The sequence below is a fragment of the Ursus maritimus genome, unplaced genomic scaffold, assembly GCF_017311325.1.
Source record: "Ursus maritimus isolate PB19 unplaced genomic scaffold, ASM1731132v1 scaffold_10, whole genome shotgun sequence".
NCBI classification, from domain to species: domain Eukaryota; kingdom Metazoa; phylum Chordata; class Mammalia; order Carnivora; family Ursidae; genus Ursus; species Ursus maritimus.
This window is the reverse complement of record NW_024423344.1, coordinates 2860783-2885066: the sequence shown is the minus strand read 5'-3', so window position 1 is coordinate 2885066 and position 24284 is coordinate 2860783. Positions and strand designations below refer to the sequence as shown.

General features: G+C 44.8%; 1 protein-coding gene across 1 annotated transcript in view; it reads left to right on the top strand.

The window, feature by feature from the left end:
• Positions 1 to 676: 676 nt before the first annotated feature.
• The window catches only part of LATS2 (large tumor suppressor kinase 2), a 72664-nt gene continuing 49056 nt past the window's right edge, over positions 677 to 24284 (top strand). Inside the window, exons 1-2 of the mRNA XM_040621321.1 lie at positions 677 to 895; positions 13204 to 13753. Of these exons, the coding sequence (XP_040477255.1) occupies positions 13412 to 13753 (342 nt within the window). The 5' untranslated portion in view covers positions 677 to 895; positions 13204 to 13411. The remainder of the gene's footprint in view (positions 896 to 13203; positions 13754 to 24284) is intronic.

The window sequence follows — 24284 nt, the reverse complement described above, 5'->3', positions numbered from 1 at the left end:
AAGTAGATTAAGGGTTTGGCTTCCAGGCTATTATTTCTACTCACATCTTTGCACAACCCTTGCATATGCCCTTGTACCAGGTCCGTAGCCCACAAACAGAAATGCAAAACTCAGAATCTCACTTGTTTGTATACATTTCTATCTAGTTCTTCACATCATGAAACATTTCTCATAAACAAAATATCCACAGCACTGAGGTTTGATTAAATTAAAACTAATTTTGGATATACATTTGAACGTCCTTTATTACTTGATTCCATGGACTAAGCTGTCTGTCCTCTTTTGCCCTTACTTTGAACAGCTGACACCTATTTGGTAACTTGGTGGCTCCTTCAGGCCTATTAACTTACTTTCTTTGCCCAGGCTGGTGTGAGATGCTTAAGAAAACAGTGGCTTTAACTACAGAGTTACCAACTCTCATACCAGTGCAGTCGAAGGGGCAATACTGGAGCTGGGGGCGGGTGACAAAGTGGCAAGAAAGTCCGCAAGAGTCCGGCGGGGAGGCCGCGGGCAGGTGGCGGCGGGCGCGGACGGCCGCTACCGGGAGGCAGGAAGCAGCGGCGGGGCGGAGCGGGCCGGCCGCTGAGCAGCCAGGGCCGCAGGCGCCCCGCCCGGGCTGGTATGCGGCCGAGAGTGACGCGGGAGGCGGGGTCACGTGACGCCCGTGGAATGCCAACAATGTAGCGAATGTCCCACTTGGGTCTGCGCGCTGGAACCTTGGCGTGAGCGCCCCGGGAAGATGGAGCAGCCGCCGCCCGCGCCGCCGCCGCCCGGGGCTCCCCCCTACCCGTGGGGCCAGCAGCAGCTCCTGCCACTGGCGCCCGGTCCCCCGGCGCGCGAGGCCCCGGAGCCACGGACGAGGACGCCCCGGAGGGTGTAGACCGCGCCCCAGGAGGTGAAGGGGCAGGGGCGGGGGGCGTGTGGCCAGGGGCCAACGCGGGGCGGCTGGAAGTTTCCAGCGGGGCCCTGGGACTCCCCACGCCCACCCTCGGGCCGCTGCGGGCCGCGGCTCCGAGAGGGGCGCCCGACTCGGCGGGGCGGCCCGGCCGAGGGGCGGGGAGCGGGGCGGCAGAGGAAGTTTGTCCCGAGCGGAGCCCTGCGCCCTGCCCCCACGGCCCCCGCCCGGTCGGGGCCCGGAGCCGCCTCCGCTGGCGGCGCGTCGTCGCGGGCCGTCCGGAGTCCGCCGAGCCGGGGAAGTTGGGAGCCAGCGCCTGGCTGGCGGGGCTGCGCCGCTTTGTTGTGCGCCGGGCGGCTGCGGCCGGGCTCCCGGCGGGGAGCGGGGCGGCTAGGGGCGGCGAGCGGGGCGTCCCGAGAGGCGGTCCGCGCCAGGGGTACCCCGCCTCCACGGTCCCGGGGAGCTGGGCTTTTCCCCGAGACCCTGCCGGGCGCCGTGCCGGCTGGGGGCCCGACAGCAGTCGGGATCCCGCGTCCGCTGCACCGCCGTCCACAGAGGCCGCGCCGTCGTCCGCCACGGGCCGTGCGGTCGTCCCCCCGTAGGCCGCGGCGTCGTGTCCCCGCTGGGCCGGCGGTCGTCCTCCCACCCGCCCCCCACGGGCGGTGCAGCCCGCAGAGCTCCCGGTTTTGCCCGGCCGGTTCTCGCTTCGATCTCTCCAAGTTTGCCTCCCGGTCCTCGCGGGTCGCAGCCCGAGCTTCAGGGACGCTTTCGCGGCCGTGAGAGCGGCGGCCGTTGCATAACATGCCTTTCCTGCGCCCTAGTTTAGCCGACTTTCTGGAGCTTGTCTTTTCTGATGCAACCTCACGTGCAGTTAGTTCCCCTGCCGGGCTCCGGAGATGCGGATTCTGAGTTAATTCGCGTTTTGCCAATCACCTCTCCGCAAGCCTGCCTTCGGAACTTGAGGAAGAGCATCTCTCTCGGGGTGAAGTCTGGCTCGCGGGGTTGGGCGGGAGTGCAAGCCCGGAGCAAACCTGTCGTTTGTAGATTCCGAGTCCCCGGCGCCCCAGGGGAAGGCGGGGAAGGTAGACCCCCAGAAGAAGGTGAAACTCACCTGACGGCACGGAGGCCCGGGTGTCCTAGGGTGCTGGCTGTATGTTATGAGCCCTTCGAATGAGAAGTTATTTTTTTCTTTCAATCATAACCGTGAAAGTATACTTTATTTATAGATTTATTGTGACAAAATCTTAAACAAGAACTTTTACATTTTCACACGTATGTAGGATATAAGTGAGCGTGCTCTTAATAGTAATCTAGACTTTTAAAAATTGTTTACCGGTACTCTTAAGCCAGAGACTATACATTTGGCAGACAAAAATTCAGTGGCCAAATAGCTCTCTTCCCAAAGTATTCGGCAAATATGTTACATTTTAAAAGGAAAGCTGGCCCACATTTTACTAAGAAACTTAAATATACTGAAATTTGAATGGAAGGTCACAAAATGTGTACTGTCTTTGTACAGGTGTTCTGTTTAAACTTTAAATTAGTAGATGAGGAGCCTGCCTTTAATAATGGAGAAAGCAACTCGTGGCTTATTTTTAGGAAATTTGTACTAAGTAGATCTTGCTCCATTCGACTAACTAGTCCAATCTCGGCATAAATCCCTCCATGATGGATCACCATTTTTGAGTGCTAAATCAAGAGACTAAGCTGTTTGTATCTTTTACTTTTTCCTTTAGCAGCTGTTGTAATAAGGTAGTAACAGAACAATCTTCCAAAATAAGAACACAGAGACTGTTTAAGAAAGTCTGTTTTACATTATAATTAACAAGACACTGTTATTCAGCCTCTCGTAAAATTTGGTCTCCTTATCCAGGTATGTAGAACACTGTTTAATGAGTACACCAGCATTCCTTTGAAATTAAAATTAGTAAACATTTAATAAATCTCAAAATGTAAAGCAATTTAAAATGGTATTGGAACAGAAGACCTCATGCAAAAGTATTAAGTTGAATTCCTAGAGTCATGGAATTTTAGAACTGGAAAGGATTCTACTGGCCTCTCCATCTAGCTGGAAATAGTTTGGACCTAAGTGTAAATTGGAACTGTACATATTTCTTTCCTTAGCAAATCACAGGGTTGATGGGAGGGACTTTCCTTTGGTGGGAGGGGAATGTTTTTACAATAAGATGCCTTGTTATTTTAAATGCTGTGTTGTAAATAGCCGGCCCTAGGCTTCTAAATCCCACTGTGTGTTGGGGTGGGGATGGGGGGGTGCAGGTGTTCTAGCTGATAAATTCACCATAAACACTTAGGAAGGATTCTGGAAAGCTTTTGAAGGGGGCGAGGGTGTTCTGCTTTGTATTAGGTAAACCAGACCAACACAGTTTTTGAAAAGCTGCTTTTAGGGGCGCCTGGGTGGCTCAGTCGTTGGGCGTCTGCCTTCGGCTCAGGGCGTGATCCCGGCGTTCTGGGATCGAGCCTCGCATCAGGCTCCTCTGCTTGAAGCCTGCTTCTTCCTCTCCCACTCCCCCTGCTTGTGTTCCCTCTCTCGCTGGCTGTCTCTCTCTGTCAAATAAATAAATAAAATCTTAAAAAAAAAAAAAGTCTTTAAAAAGAAAAGCTGCTTTTATATTTTATTTCATGATTATAATGTTAAACTTCTAAACAATGTTCCCCACTGACTTTTACAAAATGACTTGAAGAAATACAGAAGATAACTTAGTGCCTTTACTTTGTCTTGATTGGAAATCTGCTTGAAAAAGGATCAGCAGAATGAAGGGGTTGGGCACCTGTGAATGGCTCCTGGTGTTTGGGCCACTGGCTTCACTAAGTCGGCTGCTTCTCTCAGTATTTTTAAAACATGTTATTTCATCTATAGTTTCGTTTTTGAAGTATTACTCAAACAAGGTAGTGTTGGAAATAAAGATAATGGTTGTGATACTAAAATTAGGACAGAAATTTGACGTTAATGTTTACCATTCAGTATATGAAAGCCTTATGTTGCTTACCATCTAGACCATGTCAACCTAATTGTGACAAATGGTTTCTTAAGTTAATTAAATACTTTTTGCCCATGTGCTAATTTTTGACATTCATAGGACTATTTTTGGAGCATAAGTGAATAATCTCATCTTTTGTAGCAGTGGTTTATATTTATTGTTAGCTAATCATTGCTCTATTGTGGCATAGCGTAGATTCTGTTGGCCTCTTAATTAGCAAGGATGGTAAAGATCTTATGAATGTAAGTTGGCTCTTGAATGGAGTGGGCCTCCAGAGTATTGCCCTCCCTGCCTCCAAGCAGTTTTCCTGATTAGGAATGTTAAGAACCATCAGGTTTCATTGCTAATTAACATCATCCTACCTCAGAAGTCTCATTCCTATGTTTTCATTAAATGTACCCAGGGAGTACCTGCCCCCTCCCCAACATTATCGGCCTATTTATTTTTCTCTTCTATGTTTGATCCTTTTCACAGGAAGTTCCAGACTCTAAGAATAGCTTCACACTTCTTCCTTCATCAAATCGTAGCCTTTTAGCTTTTCCAGTTTTGGTGAAACAATTCTTAACCTAGTAGGTTTTCTCCAAATAGGCACATGTACTGGGAAGGCACGTGTACTGGGATTCTTAGGACAGTCAGAGTATTACCTCTGTCCATAGCAAGGACTCTCACATGGGATGGGGGTTCTGACTCCCTAGCTGGCAAATGTCTGAGATTTGGAGGGGGAGGAAGCAGGGCTTTCTCAAAGATTGAAAACCTTACTGGGGTATGGAGTTGAAGATAAGGAGACCCATCCTGTACAGTTGCTTGCTGTTACGAATGCTGGAAATAGTGGGTAATAAATCTGTCTATAACCTGATCATTCTGTGTGGTCATCTTGAGTACAACCTTCTGTGGCTCCATTTTTTTATGCCATTGTTCATAACGCATACATACATACCCCACAGATACCAGGTACAGAGCTAATAGAGAATGTGGTGGTTTGTTTTTCCTCTAGATTGTAAGCTTATTTAGAGGTGAGACCCTGTTCTACCTGGGTGAGACCTCATAATACCCAGCAAAGTATTTGGCATGCATATGGCCCTTCTAAACCCACTACAACCTTGTGATTGTACTCTTTATTGGAGAGTTTTCCTGGATCCCCAGAGGAACGTAATCATTGATTTCCTCAAAGACCCTCACTGCGAGGGGAGCCGCTGTTGTGCGGTTTCCTGGCCTGGACAGTACTGGAAAGGTACGCCAGCGTGGTACTTTGTGATTCTGACGTTCAGCGTCTGGCTGGACGCCTGACCCGTCTGCCTGACTTAGCTTCAACTTTGCTAGTTAATTCTAGTAAGGATATGATTTAAATAATAACTGGAATTTTAGGTCCAAGAAATACTGTTTTAAAAAATGCCAGTGTTTGTCATCAGTGTGGGTCTCTAGAGACATGGGTTTGGTTGATTCTGTGGTTGGTGCTTGATGTGTGTTTAGCATCCGGTGTGGGTTCATGAAGCACTAACAGAAATTAGAAGGAAAGTTTGTGAACATCTGATAGCACTTTCCAGGATTGGAATTGGGTTTGAGAGGGCCGAATTAAGGGATGCTTCAGATGTAGCTCTCACACTCTTACATGAGCCACCTCTCCTAAGTAGTTGTCTCAGTTCCAGGCTTGAAAATGAGGTGTTTTTGTTTTCTGAGTTGTGTTATAGTTTTAAAATTCTAGTGTCTTATAGTTTCTTCTAAAGTATATTTAAATTTATTGAGGATGCCAAATGAATTTCCAAAATTAGATTTACTTTGCTTGATGCCCTCTTTTTAAAAATCCACATTCATGAGGCCTTAGGGTCATATTTAGAAAATTCTTGATGAGAGAACTTATTAAAATGATATAGTAGTGTGTCAGAGTAGCTCGTTTCCAGCTGCAATCTTCAGTGAGTATTCTCATGAAAAATTCTATCACAAGTTCATAATTTGGCCATGAAATCAACTGTCTCCAAACTAAAACGTAAAATACAAGGTCTCAAGCTGAGAAAATACTTTCTTTCTTTATGAGACTGAGGGAAAGTTTCATGCTTTCCAGATTGTTCAGGCAGGAACAGTTTGCACAGAGCTGCTGTTTTGCAGATTCCCTTACACATACAGGGCAATACCTGTGGTGGTCCCAGCACCAGCGCTTTCTGTAAGATGATGGTGGAAGATGGGAAGAACATGAGAAGCGTGTGTGGTGACCTCCTACTCCCACTATGCGAAGGAACTTCCCCAGGCGGTGGGTTTATGGGGTGTCACTGAATCATTCTTTCAACTTCTCTGTATGTTGGAAAATTTTCATAATAAATTGTTGAGGGGGAAACAAAAAGGAAAGAAGCCAAGACCTCTGATCCGGATTCTGTTTAAGGGCTCATCCACTTGGTATTTCTTGGCTCATGCATCAGTACAGACATCAACACAGAAATATCTGGTCTCACCTCTGCCGGCTGGCTTTATAACTGGAATGTTTGTGGGACATATGAGTGTTTAAAACTCCCAAGTATCTCAGGAGCTCAGCTCTTTGGAAGTTGCTCCCTGTTGCGTGTGTCAGCCCCCTGGCAGTGGGGGTGACCGCGTGCTTGGGAGGGCGTATGTGGCAACCGGCAGGTTAGACTCCACTCTGTGAGGGGACTTTGCTCTCCTGGTAGCACCCAGTCCTGAGGTTCGGTCTCTGCATGTGTCACTGTGTGTAGCAAGGGAACCATCCTTCAAATGCTAGTTAGCTAAAGGCGAATAGTTAGACAATTTTTCCCGTTTTTTGTGTGAGTGTACAATATACATATTTATCATTTTAACTGTTCGTAAGTGTATAATTCAGTTGCATTAAGAACATTCACATTGTTACTGCAATCATCGCTGCAATCTGTACTCAAAGCTTTTTCATCATCCAGAAAGAAACTGCACACACTAAATAATAGCTCCCCATTCCCCTGTCCCTTGGTCATCTCCATTCTGCTTGATCTCTCTCAAGTTGCAGATTCTAGGTGCCTCATGGAAGCAGAATTGTGAAGTATTTGTCCTTTTGTGTCCAGCTTACTTCGCTTAGCATGACATTTTCAAGGTCCCTCCATGTTATAGCCTGTGTCAAAGTTTCATTCTTTTTTCTGACTGAATAATATACTGTGTTATGCAACTTTATGTAATAATTATGTGTGAACTTTACCGGGGAACATTTCACCTGGGCCCACATCTTACACTTCAGAGAAAGAGCACTGCTGTTAATATGGAGCTCCTTCCACATGCTCAGCCTTGTGCCAGGAGCTCTCCTGCAGCGCCTTTAGAACACTGGCAGCTCGTATCCCCGGTTTAGGATGGAGTGCTGGGCGACTTCATGCATTCATTTAACAAATGCTCTTTGGGCCTGTGCGCGTGTCCGACAGGCAGGCTCCTGCCCCACAGACCTTACAGTTGAGGTGATTCAAGACGAAAGCAGGCACATCGGTCATTCATTATGCACTGCGATGTGGTTGTGAATGAACACCAGGGTCTCTGAGGTTGGGTGGGCAGGGAGGTCCTTCTGCGGAGGGGGTTTTTCAGTTGAGAATGGTAGGAGGTGAACCAGACGGAGTGGTATTTGTTCCTAGCAGAGAGAATGGTCTTGCTAAGTTCAGAGGTAAGGAAGAATTCGTTGCCTTTCGCTTGCCCCAGGTTGAAGCTGTTGCTGGCTGGTTGGGAAGCAGTCCCCTTCTTGAAGCTAAGGTGCTGCTCAGAACTAACTATCCCAGACCCGGCTGCAGGCACATGGTTCACACTTTAAGTCTAATCACTTAAGTTTTTCTCTCTTGTGCTTTTCTTTTCTTAAAAAGGAAGGTACTTTAACTTTTCAAGCATTGCTATCAAATAGTCATTTAAAGAGGAGTCACTTGGAGTGAGCATGAAATACATTTCTACATTCAGTTTGGTACCTTTTCCACTAATCAGTCTGGACTTTGCCCTGGTCTTGTCTCTTGACTCGATTAAAGCCTTTTTTGTCTGATTCTGAGTCGAACTTCTTAGTAATTCTAATAATTGGCCCGTGTGTTGTGCATTATAGATGAGAATGAGCTCACATGAAATTTCACCTGTGATCTTCAGAGCAGCCTTGTCAAGTAGACAGAGAAAGGCTTGTTACCCAGCAGGAAATTGAAGCTCTGAGAGGTGAAGTGCTTGCCCAGATCACATGGAGCTAAGTGCCAGAGCTGGGGGTGGAAGCCAGGCTTCTCACCTCCAGCTGCTTTTTCCTTTGCATCGAAACGGCCCTCTTCTGCATCAGCCTCCCCCAGACCTGTCCTTACCTCCTGATAAGTGCTCTCCTCCATCCCCACCAAGGCTGCTTGCTTGATGCTCCTTGTCCAGGTGGTTGTCCTGGCTCAGATAATGGTACTACCATCAGCTCTGGTTTCTAAACCAGAAACTTGGCCTCCCCTTTCAAACCAGTCCTCTAGTGAACATCACCAACCCTTATTGGTTCTATTTCTTAAGCTGTTGAACCACCTACTTCTCTCTGTTCTCCAGCTACTATTCGATTTCAGATCCCCATAATTCTTTGGGTAGACTTTTATAGTCACATTATCTAAGTAATTGATCTTCTTGTCTGTCTTCCATCGTAAACTGTGAACTCCTTAAAGTCAGAGGCTGGTCATTATTTTCTGCTTCCCTAAGATCTAGTAACAGGGCCACCTTGTATGGGTGTTCAGGTTGTGCACTGTTCAAGGGCCTTACATGTAAAATGGCATACCTCACATCATACAAATGCTCACTTATATAAGGGCATGTGTAAGCCTACGTGGAGACTCTGGGCCACTCACAGAATACCTGTACAGCAGTAGAGTCACCTCTGAGGATAAAGCCACATAGCGTGCATGTGATAGACCTGTTCTGGAGGATACACACGATCACTCCTCTGTCACCTGCCTCAGAGGTCCAGTTCCCACCCTCCTTGTGATTCAGACTTTACCTGCCCCCCTCACCTAGGGGGTGTATATCATGTGTGTCTGCATGCATGTGTGATAGATTGTGACATGTGGCATGTCACATGTGGTATGTTTTCAGAGTGGGCCAGGCCACTGTCCACAGAGCTCTGGAAAGCTCCCTAGGGCAAGAGGTGCCCATGTTGTACAATAATATAGTAAACAGTTTACTTGAGGAAGGGGTACCTTTTTATTTTATAGTCCCAAAAAGGTACCACATGAACCACTAGGGCTCTGTCAATAACTACACAGAAAGTATTGGATGTGGCGGTAGAAGCAACGTCTTAGAGCAGACCACTCACTGCTCAACTCCTCATAGCTCTGGGGCTGGAGCCATGTGGGCTTCCGCAGCCATAAGGCAGCAGTACAATTTGCAAAAGCCCCAGACTGGGAATAACCAGATGTCCTTTGGTGGCAGAATGGATAAACAAGTATGTTCATACAATGGAATATTACTCAGCAGTGAAGAATGACAGACTCTTGCTACATACCACTGTATGAATAACCCAACAGTGACCAAAGTAAGCCAGACATGAAGAGTACAGACCATGTCATTCCATGGATATAAAGTTCAAAAACTATAGACTAATCCTTGGTGTTAGAAGTAGTAAAGGTGATTCCCCTTGAGGCGTTGGTCTTTGGGGGACTAGGAGCTTCTGGGTTGTAATGACACACTGCTTGATCCAGATGCTATTTATAAGGGTGTGTTCTTTGTAAATGTTCATTATCTTATGATTTGTGCACCTTAAGAAATATATGTTCAACTTACATAAAAACATTCATCCTTCCTGCCCCCTCCCCAAAAGACTGACTTCTTCCCCAGCTTTCAGCAACTTTGTGTTTTTAGAGTAAATTCCAGAGAGCTTTCAAGCCTCAACCCACCAGGGCCTCTTTCACCTGTGCCTGGCTCCCCTTTGCTCTGCTGGTGTGGCTGGGCAGAGAGGACATCCCCACATCTTGGGTTTGGCATTCTCAAAGCTCTTTTTTCTTCAGTGTGGACTATCTCCTGTGGCCCTTGCCCTTTCTTAGCTGAGTGCAAGACAGCTTTGTACCTTCTCTTCAGTCTGCTAATGTCCCTTGATGGTAAAATGAGGCTGCTCTTCTAAGTCATGCCAGTTGGGAGGGGTATGAGCTCTCCACTCACTTACCTAACTGCTCTCTCTCGTGGCTGAGCAGACAGAATGTCCCGCGTGCTGGTGCCTTTCATTGATGTCTTTAGGGCCAGACTAAGCCCAGACATCTGGCCAAGGTGTAACTAGCTCCTGATACCCTCTCTCCCTTCCTCCTTGGGACTGCTCACCCTGGCTTTCCTCATCTACCTGGTGTGTCGTGATTGTCCCTTCCAGTCCACCTTCCAGTTGGCTTCCAGACTCAGCTCTTTAAAGGGCACTTTTGGGGATGCCTGGGTGGCTCAGTCAGTTAAGCATCTGCCTTTGGCTTGGGTCATGATCCCAGGGTCCTGGGATCGAGTCCCGCATCAGGCTCCCTGCTCAAAGGGAAGCCTGCTTCTCCCTCTGCCTCTTCCCTCTCTGCATGCGCACGCTCTCTCTCTGTCAAATAAATGGATAAAAATCTTTTAAAAAAATAAAAAATAAAGGGCACTTTTGGCCATGTCACTCCTTAACTTAACCGCAGACAATGACTTGCCACCATCTGCAAGGAGTCCAGACAATTAACACGGCCTTGAAGGTCCTTCCAGATGGAGCCCTGTATACCTCCCAGGGTCTCATCCTTCCATAACTCTCCAGGAAAAGCCTTTCCCGCACAGATGTAAATCTGAGGGGTGGGGCCTGTTCCTCCCCTCCTTTGCATATGCTGTTCCCTTTGGCTGGAATTCCGTCGTTCCCTGCACTCAGATTTGGTTATCTCTACTTCAGAGTTTTTTCTGGCTTTCTCCTTTGTTCTCCCATTTGAAACCTCCTCTTGGGCATCTCTTTTCCTTTGAAGCTGCTCATTGGCTACCTCACCCTCACCTTGCTGAAGGCTGGATTTTGTTTTTGTTTGTACTAGCAGTGCCTGAGATTTTGTAGGCTTTTGATGAATGTTTGCAAGGTGGGTATGTGGGTGGATGGGTAGGTGGTAGAGGAAGGGTGAATACATTTTGACTGCAAAGAAACCTTCCCTGATTATTTATTGTGAAGGTAAGATGATTTATGTCTTGTGTATTTCAGTATTTAAAAAAGGGGGGTTAAGACCCTGAAGAGTGGAAACAAAGTGATTTGTGTGAATTCCCACAGGAAAAGATACAACTCTGCAGCCTATTCTCAGACATAGCGAATCACTCAGGATTCTCCATACATGCTTGGCAGCTCCTTGAGAATCTCTATTTTTTTGCTGGAATGGGAATTCATGGTTTTAGAAGGTTAGGTATTTCAAAACAGATGCTTAGACCACGAAGTCACTGAAAATGAGTGTGGTTGCAATATGCCCCATTTTACACCAATTAAGCAGAGCTCTGGGCTTCTGGCCCCCCGCCAATACTCTGGTCCGGGCCCCAGGGAAATCTCAGCAGCTCTTGGATCTAATTGTTCACTGTCTGCGTAGTCTTAAAACAGTCATTTTGGTGACTTTACTATGTTAGATGTTGTGTATTAAAACATGGATTTCATGTTGAAAAATGTATTTAGTCTGCTTCGTAATTTCTAAATAGGATCTTCCTTCAGTTTCATTGAGAAGGTGATAGTTAGAACCTTTTAAGAGCTTCCATCTTCCTACCTCTAAGAAAAGAATAGTAATTTTAATGTCATTTCTTCAGATTTACGGCCATAGATGATTATGAAATAGATCTATATAAGTAAATTCACATGGAACTCTCAGAGCCTGGCACACAGTGGATACTGGATAAATATTAGCAATCATTTTTTTTTCTGCATGACAAAGCCTGTGAAGCGGATTTCCATTTTACGGTTCTAAATTCCTTACTGAAACAAAAACCCAGATCCCTTCTCCCTGTCCTTTTAAAGATTGCTCTTTTTAGAATCAGTTTTTCTTTGTTCATTAAAATGCAAAATGCATATCCTTTACAATTCTGTGGGTTAAAAGGAGTGAAGTGAGTGAGGGCAAAAGAGGAGGGGTGGGGAGAGGGACCTCTAGAGCTTCAGGTGTGAGCCCAGGGGCTGTGCAACAGGCCTTTGCTTCTGCCACCAGTGGGCCTCTGTGCACTGGTGATGACAGCTAATTACACAAATAGTAACAACACGAGTAGTAGAAAACGTGGTTTACCAAAGACTTCTGTGGTCCAAGTGCTACTGAGCCAGTTCTTGCATGGTCTTCCTCAGTGCTTACCACTGCCCTCTCACCAAGTGTTGTCATCTGTTTCACCCGGGGAGGGTGAGGGGAGTTAAAGGACTTTTCCAAGGTCACCCAGGCAGCAAGTGATTTGAGCTAGATCCTGCTTCCAGGAGAGCTGGCTGCTAAGGGCGGTATCTGGTTGGGATCCATTTTGTTTTTTGAATGCAGGAACAACAGAGTAGTCAGTGAATTAGGCCTGTAGAAGCCATTTCCATGCTGAAGTAGGAGGTGATCTATATGAATGACTTCCTGATGTAGCCACTTGTTAGTATGGTCCTAGTGTACTCTGAGAAAGAAATCCCCCACATGCTTTTACCAGTCCCCTTCCAGGTAAGTATCAGTGTCTACAAGAAAGGTATTTAGGTCACAATTCTGATAGGAACTTTACCACTTTGTGGGGAAAAAAAACAAGGGAGTAGTTACCTTCAAAGTCTTATAGCACATTTTGTTAGAATGCTTTCACTTGCAGTATAGGACACCTTTAATGTGATCAATATTGTGGTATCTTCCAGGAAGTTTGGGAGGGCTTTATAAGGAGTAATTTCCAAAGACATGGAAGGACCACAGGTTCGTGGGGGGGGGGGGGGGGGGGAGGGGAAGGTTCGCAAAATCACGGAGATAAGAGACAAAGGTGTGGGTCATAAGTTTAGTGGTTATTAGGAACAAGCCAGAAATCTAAGACCTCGTGTAGGAAGTTTAATCCTAAATACTCAAGTTGTGAATTTCAAAATGAAATTATATTATAATGAATTATTTTAAATGAGCTCTCAGTTGTCAGTACTATTCTCTATTCTTGCCTGAGTTAATATTTCTAAGTCAGTATGAGTTGTGGAGATTTACTTTATTGCAGATTACATATTACAGGAAACATCTTGGGACAGCCCTAGATGTCATGTGCGCCAACCAGAGCTGAACAGTATTTTTATCATTTCTGAGAGGTGATGTGTTCTTTCTTAATCCTTCCAAATGGAATATTTTCAGGATCATGGTCCATTTCTGAAAAGTATTGTTAACAGTATGTGAAAACCACAAATGAGTATGTTCTTTCCATTTTCTTTTTCAGATAGTGATGATCTTCAAAATGAAGACTCTGGAAAATTTTAGGTTCTCTATAGGAACTACAAAAATTGAAGGAAAGAAGATTTTCAAAAGGAAATTGTTTTGAAAGTATGTTTACAACTAACTGATACTGTTGATAGTTTTTTTTTTTTTTTAAATAATAAAACACTTTAAGAAGATTGTATTTATGGTAAAAGGAAACTGGACTAACAATGAGGCCAAAGACTTTTCCTGCCACAACTTATTCTGGAAATAGCCGCCAGCGACTGCAGGAGATTCGAGAGGGCTTAAAGCAGCCGTCCAAGTCTTCCGCTCAGGGGCTGCCTGTGGGACCAAACAGTGATGCTTCCCTGGCTACCAAAGTCCTGGGGGGCAAGGATGCCGCCAGGCAGCAACAGCAGATGAGAGCCACCCCAAAGTTCGGGCCTTATCAGAAAGCTCTGAGAGAAATCAGATACTCCCTGTTGCCTTTTGCTAATGAATCCGGCACTCCGGCAGCTGCAGAAGTAAACCGACAGATGCTGCAGGAGCTGGTGAACGCGGGATGTGACCAGGTGGGTGTAGCCTCCCTGAGGCCCCTGTGGTGGCAGTTACAGTAAGTAGGCCATCAGAGCACGGTTGAGATACCCAAAGATCCCGTGCTTGCCCCTTGAAGGCTCTGAACTGCTTACTAAGAGAAGTATTTTGAGGTCAGAACCCAAGGCCCTTCCGATGTGCCATTGCATTGCTTTCCACCTGCTCTCCAGAAGGGTCTTTCAGGCCGCTTTTCCTTTTCAGGCAAGATCCGGACATTTCTGAACTCCACTGAAATTGTACCATGTGTATTTTCTGTTCTGTCCTTGTGAAGTTGAGAAGGACATTCACACTTACCCCTATTTTTGGGGTTTATTTGGGCTTATTCTGAGCTGTCATGGGGAAGATACTGGCTTCCCTTGTTTTTGGTTTGTGCATTTGTTTTACTTAGTTAAGGGAAAGGTTGATTGGTAGGATTTGGCTCTTCTTAGACTCTTTTCTCCTATTTTTAAAAACAGTGTGTATACTGTTATAGGAGACATAACTATGTTAAGGAAATGATCAAGTTTGAGAAGTCATCAAAATGGTGGCAACATTGTCTGACTTCTCAGTTGCTTAAGAATAAGGGACACATTAACGGAGGTGGTACCAATAATATAGAAGTACACAAGTTCTAGCGATATGTTTCTGATCCCGTGGCGACTCACATAGCCACGTCAAACCCAGGTTGCGGGGCAGGACTGTGTAAAATGGAGCTAGTGTCCAACCACGTAAAAATGTACTTAGTAAAATCTAACTGGTAAAAATGTAATTGCCTTCTGAAAGCTAATGCTTTGTTACCATCCGTCCTCTTACAAGTCACAGTTGCATGAAAATGGAAATAAGCTAGGTATTTTTGCTGCCTTGGAAAATTAGTAAGATTTCATGCTCAGAGCACGTCTAGATGGCTTGAGCACTTGTAGCGTCTTAGAAATAACCTAAGTACCTACTCCTGGCCTCACAGTCGCAGGAGAAGGCTAACAGTGCCCTCTTTTATTTCCAAAAGCTATCTCGACCTTCTTGTTGGAGTTGATTACCATAGAATTTAACTAGAGAATTTATATTTCTCAGATGATATGTTTGTGAAACTAATCGTGCTATTTTGCAGGGCACTTCCTTGACACTTTGGGATATACTGGGATTAACTTGTGTGAAGCAAGCATTGTTGTGTTGAGAGTTGCTTTTATAAAGCACAGGGTCATGAATAATGTGGTGCAGAGTGTTTTAGCAGTGGAAGCTGACAGCAGAGTCATGACCTTTCTCATTGTGAAAATATGAAGTTAAATACGCTGCCAAGTGCTATCCCTTGACAAACAGAACTTGATGGTTTTGAAAGTAGGAAGGAGCAGTCCTGGGGAAATACTGGAGTATGATTGCAGAGACTTGAAACCCAACAGCAAAGCCTAAAAGCTTCTGTAAATCACTTGCAAACAAAAGAGGTAATCAGAGCAGGGTGTCTTTGCAGTTGTGTTTCAGCTGTGATAAAAAGAAACAAGTGAAGCAAATAATCCAAAATACAGGTGGGATCTCATTATGGCAAAATCCATTAGTGATAATTATAGTGCAAGAAATAATGAAGCTGGTGCTGTATCCAAGACAGTAAAATACAAATACAGTAAAATTAAGGATCATGACACCAGTGAAGTTCCCATCAGCATTTAATTTATGTTAATTGCTAGCAGAAAGGACTCTGTTTGTCATATTTAATGCTCCTGAAATAATTAAGTCACTTGGTGTATAGTGTTACTTTATAAAGTAAAACAGCTCTGCCTTCACCCTGACCCTCCAATTTGGACTGTTTTTAGTCTGTATACAGGGGTGCATTTGCTTTCAGAGAATCCCGGTCAGACCGTCATTACGAGAACCTAAATAATGTGAGTGGAAACAGTCAATAGTACCTCTAGAGTTGTGTGCCTTCAATAAAGCAGATGATCAGACCCAGTATAAGAGGTACAGAGAGTACCTAGTGTTGCAGCTTTTCATTTTCCTTTGTCTCCTCCTGTATTGCCTTTTAATTTAGGTTCAGTTTTATTCTCTTGTACTTTGTCATTTTTAACCCTGATGTTAATCAGAATGGCAGTGAACTCCCGTGTTTTCTTAAGGTCTTACTGGTGATACACACTTTTATATACACCTTTTATCCATATACATGTGCATACATTTTTTTCCCATTTTATTTGGCCTGAGACTTACTGAAAATATTTACTTGAATGTTTGAGTGTTTCCTTTTAAACTTTTTATTAAAATAAAATTTACATAAGAAAAGCACATGATTCCTAAGTATACAGCTCAGTGAATTTCACCTAGTGAATCACACCCACGTAACTAGCATGGATGGATGTATTTTTTTTATTTAAGTAATCTCTATACCTAACATGGGGCTCGAACTCAACACCCTGAGGTAAAGAGTCACATGCCCTTCCGACTGAGCCAGCCAGGCACCCCTGGGTGTGTGTGTGTGTGTGTGTGCGTGTATACATATATGTATATATATTTTTTAAGATTTACATATTTATTTTTAGAGAGAGAGCATGTGCATATGAGAGAGTGTGGAGGGGAGGGGCAGAGGTTGAGGGAGAGAATCTCCAGCAGACTCCCCACTGAGTGTGAAGCCAACTCAAGTCAAGAGTCAGGTCACTCTCACAACCCTGAGATGATGACCTGAGCCAAAACCAAGAGTCTGTTGCTCAACTGACTAAGCCACCCAGGTACACCCCACTCCCCACTGGAGTATATTTTAATTAAAATATTTTTAATGTAAATTTCTAGGAAAAGTAAAAGACTACGTTTTCTTTTTCTTAGTCTTTCTATGTAATGATACAGTATATATATCAAATGATACAGGTCTAAAATATTTTTGCACGTACATTACTAAAGACTTATGAGAATTTCTACAGAAAAAAAAAGGCCAGTGAATTAATATTCCTTATGGAAGGAGCTGCTCTTTAAATATAGATTAAAGGGGCGCCTGGGTGGCCCAGTTGTTAAGCGTCTGCCTTCGGCTCAGGTCATGATCCCAGGGTCCTGGGATCGAGCCCCGCATCAGGCGGGAGCCTGCTTCTCCCTCCGCCTGCTGCTCCCCTGGTCATGCTTGCTCGCTCGCTCTCTCTGTCAAATAAATAAGTAAAATCTTTAAAAAAATAAGTAAAAATTAAAGGAATTGGAAAGGTAAGTGTTTTGGTTATGAGTCATACTTTGTATCATTTGGATACTCTTCTCACTGACATAGATAATAAATTTAGCTTTTACTTTATCTTATAAAACTTAGTTTCACTTTTCTTTTACTCTTAATCAGGTGATCATATTACTAGGTTTTCCCTTTTTTTCTTCCTGACAGAGTTTTAAAAACCACTAATTAGGGGTGCCTGGGTGGCTCAGTTGGTTAAGCATCTGTCTTTGGTTTAGGTCATAGTCTCAGAGTCCGGGGATTGAGCCCCCTCATGGGGCTGTTTCACCCTCTCCCACTCCCCCCCTGCTTGTGTGCTTTCTCTCGCTCTCTGTCAAATAAATAAATAAGCATGCTAAAAAAAAAAACCCCACTAATTTGATTTTGCAGCGACATTAATACATGTAACTTGTGTGCTTCTCGGAAGCATATGACTTGTGTTCTCTCACTGAATTTCAGTGGGTGCTGTTGAGGCAGGCTCACTATCCTTGGGGCTTCTCAGGGTGCAGGGATGGCTGGCTGGCATAGGGGCCTAGTGATGGCAAGGATCCTATTCAGCAGTAGCTCCTTGCACTCCTCAAAATAGCTAAGCATTTTATCACCTTGGGTCCCTTAGAGGAAGACCTAGGTGAGAACTGCCTTTCACATATGAGTACCAAGAAACCTTTTTTTTGCTTCTCTTGAGCAATTAGCATGTGCTCTTTCTCTGTGGACAACCTTCATGAGCCTCCCTCATTGATCTGCTGTGAGAGGTGCCAAGTCTGTGGCAGCTTTAAGACTTTTTAGGGCCTCGGCCTGTCATAGCTACATTCTTCCAGTCCTGAATTTCTATGTTAGCATAATTTTCCTAATCCCGACTTAATCCAGTTTTTCCTCACTTTATTGTGAATGTTTAAATGACTTAAATCTTTAATGGAATGAGGGTAGGAAGAAATGTAAACAAACAAATCAATTTATTATACCAAATTTGGCCTAAGAAAAAAGCCAGTGGTCAGGATGTATATTCAGAGGCAGGCTTCCTGAGAATAATGGTCATAGCAACAAATAAATTTGAGGTCGTCTGGTTAATAGGAAAAGGGAGTGAATTTCTTTGCATTCTCAAGCCAAAAAGTACAAAAAAAATCAAGTTTCTCAACCCATCCTACAAGTTATTCCTCAACCCAGGTCCTTTTGCCAAAGGAAATAGCATCGCAGAGGGGTGCGGCCTGCTGGGGCCTGTGAATCTCACAGAGGAAGGACAGACACTGGTGCTGGCAGCAACCTCCTATGCCAAGTACTGTTCCAACAAGCACCTGCACCAGCAGCCTCACTGTGGAAACTACACAGCAAGCATTGGAGATGGATTCCAGTCGTTACCCCAGTATTGCAGAGGAAACTATGGCTTGAGTGGTCAGGCAGGTGACTCGAACTCTCCTCTGCACACTCCCCCCAACCCCCCAGCCGAGGCCCTAAAAAGACCTTGTATCTTCAGTAAGAGTTGGTTAGACAGACTTGTTACACACACTTGAGAGGAAAGACGTCAGTGCTCCCTTAATGTGGCCATGCAGAGCTGTCTTTAACTTGCACTGTGTGTGTTCCTGGCCCGATTCTGTGCTGACGTATGCCCCATCCTGGTGGGATTTTCTTCTCCGTGACTTGGTCCTCTCCTTTCCCTCATGTCCTCTCACTTCCTTGGGTGGGCGGCACTTGCTCAGCGCTTCCAGTCCCCAGGCCCCCTCGCCACAGGCCCTGGATGCGTGGCGCGGCCTCCTCCTGCTCTCACCTTCACTTCACTTGTTCTGGGGGCTTCTTCAGCATATTATTCTGTTGGCTGGTAATGTCGGCATCCATCTTCCCCAGCGTGGATTCGGGCACCTGTTATGGTTCCGCTCCGATTCTTACTTACTGCAGCGTTTCAATTCCTCCGCCGGGATTTGAACTGTTCCTATAAAGACTTCCCTAGTTCTGTATTTCTAAGGCACTGGATGCTTGCTGCCAGCCTTGTGCGGACAAGGTGGTCATGCTGTCGTCGTACTTGCTTCGTGGCGCGCAGGCCCCTGGGTGCCGCGTCCGCGCTGCGTCCCGGTGTGTCCAGGTGTGCACAGGGCTGCCTGCGCGGTTCGCCCGCAGTGTGTGCGGTGGGGATTTGCACACGCGCTGTGCACGCCCCAGAAAAACTTTGCCCACACGGTTCCCTGTGCCGGTCCGTGCACAAGCCATCACTGATCTGTCAGACGTCGAAGAGACACAAACACCACTTGGCCTCTTTGTATGTTTAGCTCAAACAGGAGGCATCGTGTCGGGAAAGCTCTAGACAGTGACCTACAGAAATGTTAACGTTGAAGTGCTGTTCCTTTAGCCTGGTGTCAAGATTCTGCCTCGGGACTAGTTCTCTGTAATACAGGTATTGTGCTAAGGAAAAAAAAGTAGAAAAGGCCTAGATAACAAGTACATTTCCTCCTTTTCCCTTCCTCTGGAAAGGGAACGACTTTCCAGTATTACCGAACAAGAACACGGGTACTGCCCTGAAATATTCGTAAGAGGAGAAGGAAAAAAGAAACACTTAAGTTTAGGAATGCCAGTAATGTAACAGGAAATTGTATTACAATGGCTTTTGGGTGTAGCAGTTCCTTGTCTTCCCCTCTCCCCCACCGTTTTTTCTTTTTTAGCCTTTCAAATTAAATCTGGCCCTGCCAAAAGATAAACTGTATACTTTGTTAGAGTAGGATATTTAAAATTAATTTGACAAGACACAAGCACATCATACCCTTGTGTCATACCCTTCCCCCACCCCACCCCACACAGGCTTCATCCTAGTTATTAAAGGAATATGTGTTCATTGTGTAAGTTTGGAAAATACAGAAACATATGAAAGGAAAATAAAAATTCCCTATAATTCTGTCAGCTCAAATGTGACCACTCAGAACTTTTGGTATGAAAGCAGCCAGATTTTTTTTCTAATTAAAGGAAATTAAGGAAAGTGAGGAGGCCTGTACAGGTGACAGGTGGAAAAAACAGAATACGGGATATGATCCCACTTCTTCCTTCAGAAAAAATATATGTTTATAATATAGCCCTTCTCATTCTTCTTATCTAAATCAAGACCAGTCGTTTCCCTTACAGAGTGTGTCTTGAATCTCTCTGTGCACTTCCCTGTCCTGGTCTCCCTACCTGCCAAGCCTCCACCTTTGCTCCTGACGTTGCCGCTCCTCCTGGCCCCTCTCCTCATCTGCTCCCAGCACAGAACCCTCTGAGTGATCATTCTGAAAAGGAAAAGATCCTGTCATTTCGTTCTGGAAACCTTTCCGCTGCACTTGTGATGAAGCTCCTGACCTGTAGGCAAGGCCCATCCCACAGCCTCAGGTGGCACCCCTTTTCCGGCAGTTGGTGCTCTGACCCTGCCAGCCTTTCCTCAGACCTCTCAGCACTGGCCCCTTCTTGCCTGGATAATGCCTACTCCTCTTTGAAGGCTTGTCTTCCAGAGAAGCATTCTGTGACCCCTAGTCTAAACCAGATCCCTCTGTTTTAGTCCCTTTCATTACAGAAATTTGCTTTCATAGCATTTATCAGAATTTGTTGCTAAGTGTTTAGTTGTGTATTTCATGCAATATCCATTTCTCTCTTTAGATTTAATGCCCATTGGGCAGTGGCTTTGTTCTGGTCATCATTCTCTAGTACCTAAAACTGCAGACTCTCAAAAACATCTGTTGTATAAATGAAGGGATAAACGTTTTGCTGTTTATGTTTATGGTATGTTTATGGTAAACATCTTCATTTTTCATGCCTGTATTGTATTCCATTGTTCAAATAGTAGTTTTATAATTTATTATAAAAAACTGGTGTTAAGAGGTAAACTGAAGCATATTTTAAAGTTTATCTGAGCAAAAATGATTCTAATTGGTGGTGGCAAACCAGAAGTGGTTAAGAGCACTCCACTGACAGTTGCTCAGGGAAGGACTTTCAGAGAGCAGAGGCAGAAGCAAAGTAAGAAAATTATTCAGTTGTTTACAGCTTAAGTGGTTACCTGATTTGGGAGGGCCTAGGTGGCAGCTTATGATTGGTTGTCCTCAGGTTTTGACTTTTTAGCCTTCAGGCATTACAGACTTAGGTTTGGTTTGCTTACATAGGCATAAGGTCTTAGAGTCACCTCAGTCTGGGGTTCCTGGGTGGCTCAGTTGTTAAGCGTCTGCCTTCGGCTCAAGTCATGATCCCAGCGTTCTGGGATCAAGTCTCGCATCGGGCTCTCTGCTCAGCGGGAAGCCTGCTTCTCCTTCTCCCTCTCCCACTCCCCCTGCTTGTGTTCCCTCTCTCTCGGCCTCTCTCTCTGTCAAATAAGTAAATAAAATCTTAAAAAAAAAAAAAAAGAATCACCTCAGTCTGATGGCTTCCTTGTTTAATTAAACACTGTGATGACCATCCTTCTGCATAAATCCTTAGAGATATCCCTGATTTACTTAGAACAAATTTTAGAAATGGAGTTACTAGGACAAATGATAAGAGCATTTTTACAGTTTTTATTTGCCAAGTTTCTTTTGAAAATTTTTAAATTGCCTTTATATTTCCAACCCTGCCAACAATGAATACTGCTACCACAAAACAACACATCTGTTTGTCAGTTTAATAGTTTGTTCTGTATTCTTAATTGTGGCAATAAGTATGTGGTAATAAAGTGGTGATAGTTCTTCAGTTTTAAGTAGCAGAAAACTCATATTTTGAGGGGGCTCTAAGTGTCTGTGATTGGATCCATTTTACTCTTAAAATGCGATGCAAAGTCTGGTACATCAAGCCAAAATGTTTTGAGGCACATCTTTTCTCTCCTCCTGGAATGATTTACATTTGTGCATGGTACAACTCCTGGCCAACACAGGATTTTGCAGTCCCAGAGGATTTGCAAGAGCAAAGTTGGCAGACGGGTAGGCGAGGCCTGTCCTCTGGGGAGGACAAGCCATAACAACCCCAGGAGCAGCAGCATCGGGACATTCAGCTTGCTCTGTTGCCCAAAATGTGTTGTGTGCAGAGCAGAGCGCCCTGGGTGGTGTTGAGGAATGATAGGCACGAGTGTTGGTTCTGGCTGCCCTCAGGAAGCCAGGTGCTGGCTCCTCTTTGAGCAACCTTCTCCCTTAATCCAAACATGCAGTAAACTATTAATATTTTCTGTATATGCCATAACGTGGAAAATATTGGAGCTCACAAATATTGTTTACCTGATAACCTCAGTTTGTTTCCTATAGTTAAGAGTTTCTTATGGTTTGTCATCTTCTCTGATTTCACCTTATTTTATCTTTCCCTCCCTTTTCCTATGATCCTCGGTTTTGTTTCTTAAATTCTACATGAGTGAAATCATGTGATAATTGTCTTTCTCTGATTGACTTATTTCACTTAACATAATACCCTCTGGTTCCATCCATGTCATTGCAAATGTTAAGATTTCATTTTTTGATGGCTGCGTAATATTCCATTGTGTATATATACCACATCTTTATCCACTCATCTGTTGATGGACATCTGGGCTCTCTCCATAGTTTGGCTATTGTGGACATTGCTGCTGTGAATATGGGGGTGCATGTGCCCCTTTGAATCACTATGTTTGAATCCTTTGGGTAAATACCTAGTAGTGTAATTGCTGGGTTGTAGGGTAGTTCTATTTTTAACTTTTTGAGGAATCTCCATACTGTTTTCCAGAGCGTCTGTTATCAGTTTGCATTCCCACCAGTAGTGTAAGAGAGTTCCCCTTTCTCTACAACGTCACCAACACCTGTTGTTTCGTGACTTGTTAATTTTAGCCATTCTGACTGGTCTGAGGTGGTATATCGTTTTTTGTTTGTTGTTTTTAAAGATTTATTTATTTTTTTGACAGAGAGCATAAGCAGAGGGAAGGGCAAAGAGAGAGGGAGAAGCAGGCTCCCTGCTGAGCAGAGAGCCTGATGCAGGGCTCAGTCCCAGGACCCTGGGATCATGACCTGAGCTGAAGGCAGACGCTTAACCGACTGAGCCACCTAGGCACCCCCTCATTGTGGATTTGATTTGTATTTCATCTTTCTTTTCTTTAGTAAGTATATCTGGAAAGAAGATGTTTTTCGTAATTATATTTTTCAAATTTGTGATTTTATTTAATTGACTTATTTTTCAGTGCAACAATTGAAATTTTTTTAGGTGTACTTGCTATTTTTCCTGGAGTTATGGGAAACCGTAGGAAATTTCTCTTCCCTTTGTACCATTCTCCCACACCCTCACCCTTATCCCGACTTTCTAGCATAGTCCCGGATAAATAGTGAATGCTCAACGGATATCCCCAGCTGTTGGAATCAGACAGACTGTATTTCAGTTCTGACTAAGATTGCTGTGAGTATGACTTGGGAATCGAATTAAGCTGCTGGTGACAGATTGCCAGCTACAGAGCTTACTATCCATAGGTGACCTAACAAAGGGAGCTGGAGGTTGGCAGGATATGGCCTGCATGGTGGTTCTGCAGTGTCCTCGAGGCCCTAGTCTCCTCCTCTCTTTCAGTTCTGTCCTCCTTAATAAGAGGCTTCCGTTCCCAGGTGCACCAGGCGGCTCCTCTCCGAGAGTCAACAGTTTGTACAGAAAGCAGGAATATGGCAGCAGAAGTGCTGCTCTAGCTCTGGCTCTTTCTTCGAGAGCTCTTTTCCATACCTCACTGGCCAGAACCTAGTCACTTGGTCACAAGAGGTAAAGCAGCCTGGGAAACGTGTATTTCAGTTGGGCATATGGCTGCACCTGATAGAACCGGGCTTCTGTTAGTAAGGAAGAAAGGATCTCAGTAAGTCAGACAGTAGATTTCGTTAAGGAACCAGAGCCTAACCATGTGTCGTGCTGTCTGTCACCATGAGCTAACAACCTCCCTTTCTGAGCCTCATGGTCCTGCCTCTATACCCTGGGGATAACAATTACTCCTACCCCGTGGCTTGTGTTGCAGACCAGAAAGAATGGAAAGTGACTTGTCTTTGACTATAATCTTTACTTCAGTCATTATATTATTGTGTACTTTCCCCAGTACCTATTTTTTCTCCTGCATAGCTTTCACATCTATGTCTTTTCAGTGTTAACACCCTTCTCTATACCTGGATTCTTCTAAGTAGTCGCCCTGACCCAGTATTTCTGCCAGTGAACTTTTCCTAAAGGGTGAGAAGCAACCATTCTCTTGGTATCCACTGCCCCTCTCTTCTTACGGTCTGAATCACCACTTACCAAACTTGATTATTTCTCTCATTGCCAGCCCAACCCGCTTGCTCCAGCTGTGTTTGCCTCTTTACACACCAACTGCCACTAAGCTGTGTGACTTTCTCCCACACTGGCTTTACTCATGCTGTTTTCCCTACCTGGAATGCACTCCCCGCCAGCCCAGCCATGCTCTGCCCACTCAAGTC